The sequence below is a fragment of the Thalassophryne amazonica genome, chromosome 8 (genome assembly GCF_902500255.1).
Source record: "Thalassophryne amazonica chromosome 8, fThaAma1.1, whole genome shotgun sequence".
Classification (NCBI taxonomy): domain Eukaryota; kingdom Metazoa; phylum Chordata; class Actinopteri; order Batrachoidiformes; family Batrachoididae; genus Thalassophryne; species Thalassophryne amazonica.
This window is the reverse complement of record NC_047110.1, coordinates 78,603,643-78,619,030: the sequence shown is the minus strand read 5'-3', so window position 1 is coordinate 78,619,030 and position 15,388 is coordinate 78,603,643. Positions and strand designations below refer to the sequence as shown.

General features: G+C 42.6%; 1 protein-coding gene across 6 annotated transcripts in view; it reads right to left on the bottom strand.

Moving 5' to 3' along the window:
• Positions 1-15,388, bottom strand: part of itpr2 (inositol 1,4,5-trisphosphate receptor, type 2) — a 208,493-nt gene that overhangs the window by 23,499 nt on the left and 169,606 nt on the right. For 4 of the 6 annotated variants that reach the window (XM_034176794.1, XM_034176797.1, XM_034176800.1 and 1 more), the window contains 3 exons: positions 12,453-12,577; positions 12,131-12,296; positions 11,867-12,027 (listed from right to left, as the gene is read on the bottom strand). In XM_034176794.1, coding sequence (XP_034032685.1) covers positions 11,867-12,027; positions 12,131-12,296; positions 12,453-12,577 — 452 coding nt within the window. The remainder of the gene's footprint in view (positions 1-11,866; positions 12,028-12,130; positions 12,297-12,452; positions 12,578-15,388) is intronic. The other 2 variants (XM_034176795.1, XM_034176798.1) reach the window with 1 other exon arrangement.

Genomic DNA, 15,388 nt, shown 5'->3' with positions numbered 1-15,388 from the left:
ACATTAAGCCTGTGAAGCAAGGAAGGGTGAGGACACATGCTGTCAGCACACAGTAAAGGTAATTAACTGTTGGACTAATTGCAGATAGTAACTTGATGTTTTGCTACATAGTATACGTGAAATTATGATGAGAATGGTGTGGCTTGCTTCTCACTGCTGTGGCGTGCAGGATAAGTGATCCTCCACTTATTGTGAGAAGCTGCTCATGTGCATAAAGATAAAAAGTACAGACCTTGATGTGTTGCTGATAGCATGTGTTTTGTGAAAGAAATTGCTATAACTGCTAACGTACCTCACATCTTCTGTGCTTCAACAGAGAGTCAGTTTGTCGTGTCCACCTGGGGGGTGTCTGTTTGATGGTAGTGAGTCCAGGAGCACCGGACTTCTCTCTCCATGAACACTGGACAGCGTGCCAACAGTCACTCCTCTTGAAGGACATTGGGTTGGGGTTTTTTGTATAATTTATTTAGGCACAGGTGAAAAATAAATTGTTTTTTGTTGATGGAACCGCTTTCTGGTTATTTTTAGTGCTGGGTCCTGTCTGACGCAGGTTCGCTCCTCAATCTGCTTCGACACATAACACATATACTGCGTAATCAAAATACCAAATTACTGTTAACACTTATTCAGACAATCAATCACCTCTGATGTGTGCTGACAGCATGTGTCCCTCACCCGTCCTCCTTCACAGGCACAATGTGTCAAACCCAGGCGCGGTCCTCAGCATCTCACAAACGAACGTCACAAGGTCGAGTTCCCGGCAATTCTGCTTGAATCACTCATGGCTTAAATGCAGAACGCCATCTCATTATCTGCTTCAGCTGAAAGTCTTTAAGGCTGCACGTGAGCATCATCCACAGGTGCTGCAAATCATGCTGATGAAGGTGAAGGACTCTTCTGCCAGCACCTTCTCCGCAGACAAAAACCAGTTTGCATACCACCTGGAGAGCAAAGAAAAGAAAAGAACACCAAAATGTCCAGCCAAACCCCCCCAACACACAACAACAACGCCCATTGTTCACTGTTGTTAGCTAATATCACCAATTTCTCCAAAAATATTTGTCCTAGCAACATTCCATTTTTGCAGTGTTTATCCTTGACACAAAATACATAAGCATACCAAATGGCAAATGTCAGCTCTCCCCAGTTTCTCTATGATCAAAGCCATACACATACACACGCAAACATGCACACAGACGCCACTTGGCTGTTATAATATAGATGGAACCTGCATTTAGTCCATTAGAGAAATCCACCTGTGTAGTGCTGTGAAGGCAGAGCAGGTGTTTCTCTGTGGGACAGGAGCTGGACTACCAATATACAGACCAGGGTTTGATTCCAGATGCGTGTTTCAGATTATCTGTTTGTATGTGCACACAGAACACTTCATGTAACTTGTCCCCATCTGCCCAGCTGTAAATGGGTATCACCCCTGGCTGCAGAGGTAACCTGTGATGGACTGGTGTCCAAATCAGACTCTCATCCCCTTATGTGTGGTTAGTTACATTAATCAAAGATGGGTTGGTAAAATCCTTAGTTTTTTCTCAGAAACATGGGTGACAACTAAAATGTTTTTTGTATGACTGTATATGATAAACTACAACAGAACTGTGCACCATGGACTGATTTTCTACAAAACTGGTGGGAATATTTCTTTGATAGATATCTAGAGATCCCATGCATCTCAACAGGACATTCCTCTTATTTTGCACTTTAGCATCTCTCTGCACTTTTTGCACAATGGTTTTTAATGTCACAATTTTTATCGGGCTTTTGAATTTCATGGAGAATAGTGTTAAGGTTTTTTTAAACTCATTTTTATCATTATTTTTAGGCTGCTTTCAGGCAGGTTTTTATACTTTGACTTTGACCTTATTTATTTTGGCACACAAACTCGACAATAACAAAAACTGATACACAAGACAATTCCACAGTGACATGTGTGACCAAAAAGGGGGTGAGCAGAAGCAAAGCTTATAAACGCCCACCCCATATATACATACATACATACATATATACACATTACCAATACTTCAGTTTTGATTTATTTTATGTGTGATTTTATCTATGTTGTAGCTTTTTTGTGGTGTCTCTGTCATTTTGCACTGCTCTACAGCTCTTGCAGCAGGTTTACCCAAACAAAATTTCCCTGCAGGGCAAAAAAAAGTATAACTGATTGATTGATTGATTGATTGATTGATTGATTAGACTGAACAGATGAGAGCAGAATGATCACGTCCACGTCTATTAGCTGTCAGAATTTACTATCTGAAAGAATTAAACACAAAAAAGGAGAGCAAAGATGCTGTTGACAACACTCGTTATCTCAGTGACAATGACTGAAGCAGTGAACTGTAGTTTCAACTCTTGCCTTATGCCCCATACCCATCTGAGTTTATGGTGTGACTAGCCATTTCTCAAAATAAAGTCCAAACTGCGCAACTGTTTTTGCAGTATTTATGATGTCATCCAGACTGTTGATGAGTATTGGAACATTAATTAATCCTCTGCCTGGAGAACATTCTTTGCCAATGCAAAGAATGTTCTCCAGGCATCTTGGAGGGAGTGCCAACATGGCGCCGTTGTGTCTGCTGGTCTCTAATCTGTTATTTTATTGTTTTTAATTTATGCTGTTTTTGAATCAGAGGCACTGCGGGTGTATGATCGTCAAACTCTGCTGGATCTCCAGCCCCCAGTTCAGGGTGCGGTGTGGTTATCGCCGGATGGACAGAACTTTCCACCTCCATTTTTATCGGAGGTGCCGCATTTTCTGTGCCGTGCTCCTGTGCTGCCTTTCAGCCAAAAGCGCAGCCGTTGCCGCGGGAGACGAAGTGGATGTCTGGTGAAGCTGAAGCTCTGTTTGGCTTGCTGTTTGGCTTCTGGATGAGCTGTGCACAGAATTCTGGCAGGATCAGTGCTTCCCTGGCGCCTTGTGGATCCGGTTAAAGCCTGTGTGGTGCCGCTGGTTGGCTCTGAGGACTGTCGGCCCGGCCGTCCACGTCTTCACCGCATTGATGTGCGCCAGTGGCGCTCTTGGAACCTGGGCTTGCTTCGCCGGGTTCCGAACAGTCAGACTGTCATCCCCACTGAGGTCCTTAGCCTGGCTCTCCTGAACATCAGATCACTGTCCTCGAAATCATTGTTGATTAATGATTTAATCATGGATCAACATTTAGATATGATTGGCGTATGTGAAACCTGACTCAAACCCACAACTCTCCTTCCTTTGAATGAGGCCTGTCCACCAGCGTACACATTTAGTCACGTGTCTTGTGGTGTGAAGCAATGCGGAGGTGTTGCTTTTATTTACAAATCTAGGTTTTCTTTATTAGCTGTTGGGGGTCACAAATATAATTCCTTTGAGCATCTGACTGTCCGTTATGCCCATGATGCTAAGTACTGTCAGGGTCATAAAACTGGAGCTCAGCTATGTTATTTTGTCACTGTTTATAGGCCCCCTGGCCCATATTCTGACTTCTTAGATGAATTTGGTGCGTTCATCTCTTGTTTGTCAACTAGTGCAGATAACATTTTGATTATTGGTGACTTTAACATTCATATAAATAAGCCCTCTGATCCCCTTAGCAAATCATTTATGCAAACTGTGGATGCTTTAGGATTCCAGCAATGCATTCAGGACCCAACACACATTAGTGGAAATACCCTGGATCTGGTTCTTGCACGTGGGTTTGCTGTCACAAATATTGACATTTTGCCTCTCGCATCTATAGTCTCTGACCATTCACTTATCAGGTTTACATTTACGCTGCCGCGTTTAGTGGAACAACAACCTTGTCTACTACTGTGGCATCGTATTAAACCCTCAACTATGACTGAACTTGAGGCTAGATTACCTGATATTTTAGCTTTGAGTCTGAGAATGCTAAATCAGTAGACAGCCTTGCGGACAGTCTAAATTTAGTGCTTAAAACTACACTTAAATAAGATAAGATTGCACCTCCTCTTTTAAGGCCACGCCCTCCTAAGGCACAGTCACCTTGGTTCAATGGTTATTTGCGTGACCTCAGGCAGAAGGCTAGAGGTTTGGAACGGAAATGGCGTTGTTCCAAATTAGAGGTGTTCCGCCTTGTGTGGCGGGATGCTATTTTAGATTATAAGCATGCACTACTGGCCACGAAGCGGACCTATTACTCTGATTTGATCAGTAAAAACAAACATAACTCAAAGTTTTTGTTTGACATGGTCGCATTTCTTATTCACGGGCAGCCACCTGTTAGTCGTTCTCCCTTTTCAGCACAGGATTTCTTGGATTATTTTGAGAAGAAAATAGAAGATATTAGGCTGAGTGAGCATATCTCAGCATGCCTCGGCCCAGCCATTAAAACCTGCTATGGAGGTACGCGCTACCATTGAGGTGTTACCTAGATTGATAGAATTTAATAGTATTCCATTAGGCGTGCTGACGAAACTTGTGGCGTCTACAAAAAGCACAACCTGTTTATTTGATCCCATACCAACAAAATTGTTTAAGGACCTGGACTGTGCTGGAAATTATTAATCTGTCATTAACATCTGGATCTGTTCCAAAATGTTTTAAATCTGCAGTGATTAAACCATTACTTAAGAAATCTAATCTTGACCCTAGTGTACTGAAAAATTACAGGCCGATATCAAATCTATCATTCTATTCCAAAATTTTAGAAAAGGTGGTTTCACAGCAGCTTGTAGACCACCTCACTGAGAATGATCTTTTTGAGCCACTGCAGTCTGCTTTTAGGAAATATCACTCCACAGAGACAGCGCTCACTAAAGTAGTGAATGATCTTCTGTGAGCAATGGACTCAGACACCACTACGGTTTTGGTGTTGTTAGATCTCAGTGCTGCGTTTGATACCGTCGATCATCATATTTTGCTTGATAGGTTGGAGAATTTTTTTGGGATTACTGGAAGTGCCCTTGCCTGGTTGACGTCATATCTGTCCAGTCATTCTCGATGTGTCTTGTATAATGGCACTACCTCTGACCTTGCTGACATGACATTTGGGGTTCCACAGGGATATGTTTTAGGCCCCTTGCTTTTCTCCCTGTATGTGGCACCCCTTGGGCGTATACTGCAGAGTTTTGGGATTGCCTTTCATTGTTACCCTGATGATACTCAGTTGTACATGTCGATAACTGTGGGAAATCTCACTCCCATAAAATCCCTGGAGGACTGTCTTCTATCAGTGAGAAGTTGGATGTCTAGTAACTTCCTACTTTTAAACTTTGATAAGACTGAAATGATGGTTCTTGGTCCAGCAAGACATCGGCATCAGTTTGACCAGCTGGTGCTCAGCCTGGGTTCGTGTGTCATACATCATACGGACAAAATGAAGAACCTTGGGGTAATTTTTGATCCCACGTTGTCTTTTGACCTCCACATCAGGGATGTTACTAGGACTGCTTTTTTCCATCTGTGAAATATAGCGAGGATCCGCCCCATCCTGTCTATGGCTAATGCTGAGACCCTGATTCATGCTTTTGTTTCTTCTAGACTAGATTATTGTAATGTTCTATTTTCAGGGTTACCACAGTCCAGCATCAGGGGTCTTCAGCTGGTTCAGAACGCTGCTGCCAGATTTCTGACACGTAGCAGAAGGTCTGAACATATCACATCCATTTTGGCATCTTTGCACTGCGGCTCCCTGTCTCTGTGAGAGCAGATTTTAAGGTTTTGCTATTGACTTATAAGGTTGTTCATGGACTAGCGCCATCTTATCCGGATGATCTGGTGGAACTCTACGTGTCGGCCCGGGCTTTGCGGACGCAGGATGCGGGGCTTGTCTGTGTTCCCAGGGTGAAGAAGTCAGCAGGTCAAAGAGCCTTTTCGTATCGTGCACCCACCCTGTGGAACAGTCTTCCTGCGACAGTGAGTCGGAGTCTGTGGACATTTTTACGTCAAGACTGAAAACCTATTTTTATTCTCTTTCTTATGAATAGTTTTTATTTTTTATCTGTTTTATTGTTTTACTTCTGTTTTTATTTCTGTATTTGAATTTTTTTTTATTATTAATTTTTAATTATTTATTAAATTTTATGCTGAATTGTTTTATGTAAGGCGCCTTGAGACGGCTTTTGCTGTGATTTGGCGCATTATAAGATAATTAAATTAAATTAAATGTGCCATTTTCTTAGTAAGGCTGGGGACTTTCTGTTGGAGCTTTGTTCAGGTTTAATAATGGTTTACTTAATTAACTGAACATGTAGGAGACATGTACTGGTTGCGCAGGTGTTTGGGTTGTTACACAGAGTGGGATGTAAGTCATGTCTGCAGGTAAGTTGCTGGGATTCTCACACAGTTAATATATTTCCAAGTTTACAAAAATAATTGCAGCAACTATTTCAATTCATATCCACTCCTGCAATCTAATGACAGCAGGGGCTTCATGTACAATGGCTGCATATGCACAAAAATGTGACATACGCTCATCTCCACGCCAAAGTTAAGATGTAACAAAAGTGAAATTATGGTGGAAATGTGTGGTGCACCACACAAAAATCCTGGCTGGTGCACGCACCTACAGCTATTGTTCCACTTCCGACATGTAGAGGTGATGCTGGGAACTGTCAATAGTGTGAAAACAAGAAATCATCAAAGTGATGTGCCCACCAGAGACACACTTATGAACAGTTAACACACCCACGTGTTCGCAATTATATGGGTGGATATAAAAGCATGCGCAAAGTGATGAGAAAAATGGTATTAATAGTGGCTGTGTTAGTGTTATCAGAGGACCTTGTAAATCTGAGGTGAGTGTGTATTCAGGGAATGCTAGGATTTACTTGCAAATGACGATAATTGGCTCATAAGCTGATTGCAATTACCAAGGCCAGTGTTACTGGAGTTGCGCACAGAACTGTGCCTGGCCCAGAGTGCAACAACGAGGAGTCAAGCAGTGGTCTGTGCTCACACAGGTGCTGACCACTGTGGGCGTCCTGGCAATTTCAGCAGGAGGGGGCCGATCAGTCAGGAGTGTGCCAGTCAACCTTGAGCCGAGCCATGCCAGATGTGTGGAATGCAATCATCTGAATGTCATCCAGGTACATCACTTTCCAACGTTAAAGCGCAATTTGCAGCGAAAGCCAGATTCCCTAAAGCCCCGTTTACACATAGACGGTAAGAGCTCCGGGAAGCATCCCGGAAGAGTTTTTGGCCGTCTTAAGGATCACACACCGTTGTTAATGCCGGCACTAGGGGGCGTGGCTTAGTTCCGGCTTTACCGGGAATCGTCGAAAAAATTAATAATTGGCGGCCGGCATTGTATCCCTAACCAACGGCGTGTAAAACGGCGATAGAGCCCACATCGGCGTCCTCAAAGGCGTTTTAACCGGCGACAGAGGCAGACAAAAAGGCGGCGCTAGTGGACAGTACGCCGTTCTAAACGCCACCTCCCGGTTAATGGCATTCCAAACGGCCGATAGGCAGCGGTCAGTATAAAAACGCTAGCGCGCTGCATGCAGGCCTCTCACTCGCGGCCAGCTCCAGATATTTTTGCAGAGAAGCTCCAGTATGCCTCCTAAAAGAAAATTGGCAGCGGCAAGGACTTACCAAGAGGTCTGTTTCAGAAGCAGAGGAGAGGCCTGTGGTGGAGACGAGCAACACGTTGAGGAGAGGAAAAGAAAAGGCTGAGGATGAGCTCCCTCCCCCTGCAGTGACAGCTGCTTCAGCCTATTATACTCTGGGGGCGGTGCCTATATGCAAAAGTTCCTGGAGTAACGCAGGATTTGCCTGGATAAATCCAGCGGTACACAGGGCATTATCGGCGGCAGCAGAACACCGCCGTTCTCACGCGCGTCTTAACCTGCGATTGTAAAGGATAGAACTGGGTATTAACCCCCGTTGCCTGACGTGTGCAGGATGCTACGGCGTCAAAACGCGCTTTATTCGGCGGATTTAGCGGCGTTTTATCTGCGTATGTGCGGCTAGTACGGCGCTCAAAACGCCAGCGAAATGCTCCACCCCTTTCCACCGCGAAAACAGCCGGAACTACCACGAACTTTGGTCTATGTACTACCCGCCGACAAAACCGTCTATGTGTAACCTGGGCTTAACACTCACACACACATTCCCACTACCATTTATTTCAGTTTCATGTTTATTCTGTGTGACAGGGTACCAAATAAATTATTCCTGTGTGTGTCCACTTCATTTCCAGTCATCTGTACCTCACACTCTGTATAATTTCTTTTCTGTGTTCATGTTGACTGGTCTGACGGAGGGGGATCCTCAGGTCCCAGGGCCTATTTACATTCATTTGCATATTTAAATAAGGGGCATGGAAAGGGAGGAGCTTGGTACATCTCAATTCCACGTTCAGTGGGATGTACAAACGGAACACGCTTGGATCCATGCGTACGCACACTTTGATGCATCTGGATGTTTTTGTGCTTATGTCAGTTTCTGGGTTTTAGCGTATGCCGTGTTTCAGTAGGAAATCCATGCAGAAATCCATGTCTTTGTAGATAAGGCCACAGATTCTTAGAGTGAGCTCACAGTCTATTTAAAATTGTTGCAACCATTCCCCATTAAAAGAAATGCCTTATTTCAGTAACACAATATCAGGCCAATTCTCAAAAAAGAACATGATGATAAAAAATATCTGATTACAAAAATTTATTTTGTAAATAGTCTGATGTGCCAATGTTATGTTCAGAACATTAAACATGAACAAATTATCTTTTTCCATATCTCATCATTACCTCGTTACACACCGATACTTCAACCTGAGCAGTACATGCGTCTGTCACCTTACTGGTGCACCTTAGTTATATGTCTGTCGTCTGGCTGTTATGCAGACTGCTCATTATAATGTGACCAGTAACATGCATTGAATTTTTATCATAAAATTGCTGTTAAACACCAAGGCTTCATTTGAATGTGTAAAAGCATAGCCTTTACTTGCCATTACTTCCCTTAACTTCTTGTCTGTGCTTAACATTGCTTCCCTGATGCTAAAGAAGCTGGACTAGGTTTAATTACTATTTAACCACACTTTGTCCCAGCAGGTTAGAAGCTTAGCATCGTGAAGATTACCTGAGCACAGAGACCCATCGCTCTCAAACAGCGAGGGGAAAGCAGAATAAATTGAGATGCATAGCACAGGCCTAGAGGCTCAGTCTCATTTTTCCATTGCTTGTCTGCTGTGAGGCTCAGCATCCTCTAGCAGGCTGTGTAAGTCTACTGGATGAGGAAATTAAGACTGCATCACATTAACACTTCAACATTAGACTCAACATTCAAAAGGAAAACTAGGATGGAAAATAAATCTTTGCTTATTCAAATATTTGTAGAATATATACAAAGAAAAAACCTACATTTGAATGCATATTTTCTTGTAGGAAGGAAAAATGGTTGTTATAGCATAACATTTGGCATCTACAGTGCCAGACAGTGGATGATGATCCAAAAGTGCAACAATTTTGATGTATTAATTAGAAAATAATTGGTTTACTTGAGATAAACAACAGTTTGTCATTGTCACTCCAGTTAGCGGAAAAGTAAGTCCTATATGCGTAGGCCTTGAGACCTGAGACCCATTGGTGCCAGTGTCGCAGACCGAACAGTTCCCCCTAAAAATTGGTCCGCCCTGCCTTCACTGCGCATGATTCATTTTGGACCACAGCAGCACGTCTGAGATAGACTCTCTACGCCCAAAGCGATCAAATGGATTAATGGGATTATTAACCATCAGATGACAAGTTAAAACCTCTTAAATCACTCTAAAGTCAGTTTTAAAGTAGACCTGCACTGAAATAAATGTAGTCAGATCTTTGGACCAAAAAATGACTTATATTTACACATAAGATCCTTATGAATGTAGTAAAGTAAATCTGCAAGCCCAGATCTGTCATTCAACGGAGAAATCTTAGTTTAAAATGACAAATTTACAGCTAAAATTTAGCCCAGTCAGCACATCCGGGACCCTGCCAAGACGTCAGAGAGAAGACACTATCCCAGCATGCATTGCGTGTGCCAACTGTAATTTGTGGATTTACGTCAGTTTGCATCTCTTACAAAAGCACCTTTTTATTGTCTTATAGAGGGTTTTCATGTGACGTATCGGTCACGTCATTTTGTGTCCTGTGGCCATTCTGGATTACAATGTGGTGGCCGTTGTGATTACACTTTGTGCATTTGGCAAACAATTGCAGAAGTTTCAACGTCGGCGTGAAGAAGCCTCACGGCACCGTGGCACTGTGAGAGGTCCGCCGCTAACAGAAATCCACTGCTCCCAGAATTTTATTTTATTTTATTCAGCAATAAAATTATATAACAATACATAAAAATACTGCAGAGGATAACACAAGAACGCTTCCAATACGGATGCTTATTTACATTGTGGTCCTCGAGCACCGAGCTGCTGATCCGCAAGCTGCCCTTCCAGTGCCTGGTGAGAGAAATCGCTCAGGACTTCAAGACCGACCTCCGCTGTCTTGCAGTACGTTTGGTGAGTATACATTTCTTTTATTGTTGCTTGAAAATGATTTTTGGGGACTTTTTCCATACGCCCATTTGATTGAGTGGTGTCGCATTGAAAATGTACCGTCTTTAGCCTCCGCGGGGTACGGATGCGGGACCTGTAAAGAATTCAAGTTATTAAAAAGATATAAACCTCTCTCAGCGGCCACGGAGCTCTGCGGCTCCGATTACCGAGACCGTGCGGCGCTGCGGATTTTGCCACAAGAAGTCTGTCCTTGCGGGCAACAGGTGTTACTGGCCGCTCCGCATCAAAACAGAGAAGAACAGAGAAGAACGTTGCCTGCAGTCGATGTCGCCGCTGATCTGAGCATGCAGAGCTGTATCTCGCATTCATTGCAGCTTACTTTTGGATGTTGAAATCAGGATGTGTATAACAGTAACATTACTAACAGATAAAATCAATTTCAATGCGGGATCGGACTGAAGGCTTTTTTTTTTTTTTTTTTTGAGCGGACTGAAGACACAAGCGCGTCGTCTTCTCCTCGACGTCATGGAAATGACCCGGATGTCCATCTTTTTTCACGGAGGGCTAAATTTTAGCTGCAAATTTGTCATTTTTAAACGAAGATTTCTCAGCTGAATTACAAATTTGGGCTTACAGATTTACTTTACTGCATTCATAAGGGTCTTATAAATACATATCAGCTATTTCTTTCTGAGATCTGACCACATTTATTTCAATGCAGGTCTACTTTAAGCAGAAATGAGGCAAAAATGGTACAAAAGCAATTCAATGTACTTTTATTCATCGTCACGAGAGATTATACCATACGAGTCAGGTCAGGTCTGGAAGCCTGTGCTGGTGCCACACTTCACCACATCTACCACACTACAGAATCACCTTGGGTTCTGACTGACAACCACCCAGGCAGACAACCGGGCTGTCCTCACCTTGTGAAGTCTCGAAAGTACCAGTGTGTCTGCTGCAGTGAGTTGAAACATGGGTGTCCCCTTGGCCATAAGAGAACATTACATGAAATATAATGCACGTAGATCTTTTAAAAAGGAGTCTGCTTCCAGAACACCAAAAAAAAAATGTTTTGAGAGACACAGTGATATTCCTAACATCAGAGACAATCAAGTGCAGGCTACAGTGACGTTTTTACATCAGAATGTCAGTCGAAAGCACCATTCCATCACCACCTGTTTCTACCTTAAAGCTCAGATATTTTGTTATTTGTACTCTTTTGCCATATCAACCACCAACATTGGTGTCGTTAAGTCTTACAGTAGAGAAATCAGAGCCATAGTGTTTTTGGACAGATGAAAGGTTGGGGTGCAACCTCTAGCTCCTCAAAGAAGTACAATAATACTGTAATGACTGAGCCACGTTAGGACCTATAACTTAATATGTAGATGTCGTGTATGTGTGTGTTGTCCACTGACCATGATCATCTGAGCCACGTAGCTCTCAGGACCGGTGTACTCAGTTGGATCCTTCACCCTCACCAAAACCAGGAAGTAAAGGTAGTGCCACATATTGTGTTCAAACTTAATATGCTCCTCAAAGGACACAGTCTTGTTGTCAAATTTGTCCCTTTCCAAACCTGCAAGGACATTTACACCATAGTAGCTGTTTATGGCATTTTGTCACTTGAAGACATTTATAGTGTGTTCATATAATACACAGTGAAACACAGTTGTACACACCACAGATGAAACAAGTGGTTTTCAGGATCTCCTCCTTCCTTTGCTTCTCGCTCCTTAAGTCCGCAAAGGTGTCAATAATAACACCAAAGATGAGGTTGAGAACAATGATGATCACAATGAAGAAGAACAGAAGGTCGTAAACTACCCGGGCTGTAAAGAGAGGCTCCTGAAAGATTGAGTTAAAAACCATTGGTTGACTTCTTTAAAAATCACTCTGCTGTCAATACAACATAGCTGAAGTCATTCCAAGCAGATTTTAAGTGTCTGAAAAACATTAACAGGTGGTCACAGTGATTCTTTCATTCATTATTTGGCATCTGACCTCTTTGGAGGGCCTCCTAAGAATGTCTCCCACGCCTCCTCCATTGCGTAATCCGTGGTTCAACACTGTGATTATACACATGAGCAGTGTATCGCACACCCGCTCTGTCCCATCATCATCATCATCTACAATCAAACACAACATGTGAGAGGGAAGCCAGAATAACAGGCTAAACAGCAAAACTGTGATCTAAAACCAGCTCAGTCTCACACTTTTTTCATGCTCCCGTCATAAAATGAGCAACATTTTTGTGATGTGTTTTTTTTATTTTTACTATTTCTAACCATACCCCTTCACCTAACTAACGATAATGTAATTCTTTCCCTTCCCCTAACCCTAACCATAACCCCCCAGACACCCCTCGTGTCACCCTGCATTTCGTGACAGTATCACGAACCATAGATTCATTTACTTTTTGTAATGCCATCACAAACTACTGTGACGTTGGATTGTCTAAAACAAGAGGGTCACTCAGTGGAAAAATCAAAAAAGATTGTAATGACATGCAAATGTACATAAAATATTGACGTTATTCTTAATATAAGCTCTCCTTTTTTACTTACTTTATTTGGTTCTTAAATGGTAACAAAATGGTCCACAGACATTGCAAGAATTCAGCCACTGATTTTAACCCTCTGGAGGCGAATGATGCGCCCACGTGTAAAAATGACCTAATTAAGCGGACATAACGCTCAATCTGCTGCACTCTGAGGCTCCCTTTGAATGCATGTTGAACGTGGAGACTTCAACCTTTATAGCACTTTAAAATTTTGTTAATAGGCCTAGTATAACTTGACTTATGAGTATTTTTACACCATGCGTTTTCATGAATATTATTGTCACTTTTCGTTTATGTACACGCATGCAGCCAAAAGGATCATTTCCTTCTCTACTGCAGCAGTAACAGCAACTACTTCTTCCTCATTGGTTGGCTCCTGAAATTTTCCACCAATCAGACGTCACTAACCCCACGTGTTTGATCACAGCTCACCCATGCCACGTGGGTGTGACTGTGTGTGCGTTTTCTCTTTGTTACTTGTGGGAAGTGTGTGTGGTTAGTGTTTTGTTGTTGTTTGGGGGTTTTTTTTGTAAAAATGAGGCATTTTATGAATGTGGAGCAAATGCTTCAGTTATTTTTTGAACTGGAGGAAGACGGAGCATGCAGCGTGTTGTCAGAGTGAAACAGACAGTGAGGATTCTGGTCATGAAAGAGATGAAAACTCTTCTGTTCTGGAGGAGCAACCAAAGCAGGTGGATCCACCAATGTGCGCACAGAGATCTGAAGAGAGGATCGGAGCTTGCGCTTCTGTTTCCAGATCCAGATCTCCATTTGAACGCGCAGCAGAGGCACGCCCCATCGCTGACTGCTGGAACACGGAGGAGGATGCAGACACTGGTCCAGCAGTGAGCAGATTTCAGCCTCTGAGAAGACCAGGAGTCCAGGTTGATACACTTTACACCCAAAGTCCAAAAGACCTTTTTCTTTTGTTTTTTTAAACTGACACAGAACAATTTGCGCCAACACCAATAAAATTGCTGCAAAAAACAAGGCATTAGAGAAAAAAATACAACTGGAAAGACATTGAAATGGAAGATCTGTACAAATTTTTTGGACTTCTGATATACATGTCGTTGGTGTCACTGCCAAGTCTCCAGGACTACAGGACTACTATGATGAAGGCAAAAACTGGAATGACTCAATATCTGAAGGACAAGCCAACAAAATGGGGGCATGAAACTTTTTGTGTTTTTGTGCTGGCATGTGGCACATACAGGGAAAACAGACGAGGATGTCCCAGAGGGAGGGAAATGCTCTCACAAAAAATCTGAAAGAGGATCTATTAGATGGATAAAAGAGGGGCCTCTGGTGTTTGTAAAGTGATGGACACAAGGGAAGTGTCTGTGTGCTCCACCATCGATCGTGCATTTTCGGGTGAGACAATGCAGAGAATGGTGAAGGATGCGAAGGATGGACACTGGACGGTGAAAGACATTCCTGTCCTACCCCAGTGTCGGCTTATAATAAAAACATGGGTGGAGTCGACCTATCTGAACAGCTCATCCAGTAGTACTCCACCCATCAGAAAACTGCACGCTGGTACAGGACATTGTTGCTGTACTTCCTTGACATTGCAACCACAAATGCATTCATCTTGCATTGTGAGATCAACAGTGTCAAGCAAGTGCAGCCCATGACACACAACTACTTTATGGTGGAGCTGGTGTGTCAACTGTGTGGCACAGACAAAACAGGTGTCCCACAGAACAGGAGCCAGAATTACGTTCCTGTGCCAATTGTGACAGGCACAGATCCTCACCAAAAGGCCACAAAAGGCAGATTGAGGTGCCAATGGTGCCTTCACATGGGCAACAAGAGGAGTGACACACCGTGGAAGTGTCAGCCCTGCGATGTGGCCCTCTGTGTTGTGTTGGACAGGAATTATTATTTATTTTTTTTTTTGAGTGGCACAAATAGTTTAGCATGTCCTGCACTACATTGTACATATGTTTTTGAAATTTACCATTTATATTTACATTCTAAATCTTATTTTGACACCTGATTGTTTTCTAAATAGCTTAGCATTAGCATTTCCTGCATTATATTTGTGCATATATTTTTGAAATTCTAAATCTTACTGTTTTGCAAATAACTGTACAAATAAAATGCCTGCAGCATTTCCTGCATTTATGCAAGTAGTTGTATTTCACTTTGCTTTTTACTACATTTGTACATAAGTTTTTGAAATTTACAATTTATATTTACATTTGAAGCCAAGAAAATGGTTCGTTAAACATGTTTGTGGTTTTCACAGTAAAAAAAACTTTTTTCTACTCGGATTTTATGTTTTTTGTGTGATTTTAGGTTCACTGTGTTAATACAGTAGGTCAGAATGAATGAAAAACTGGAAAGTCACACAGGTGAGGTTGTGCTGACA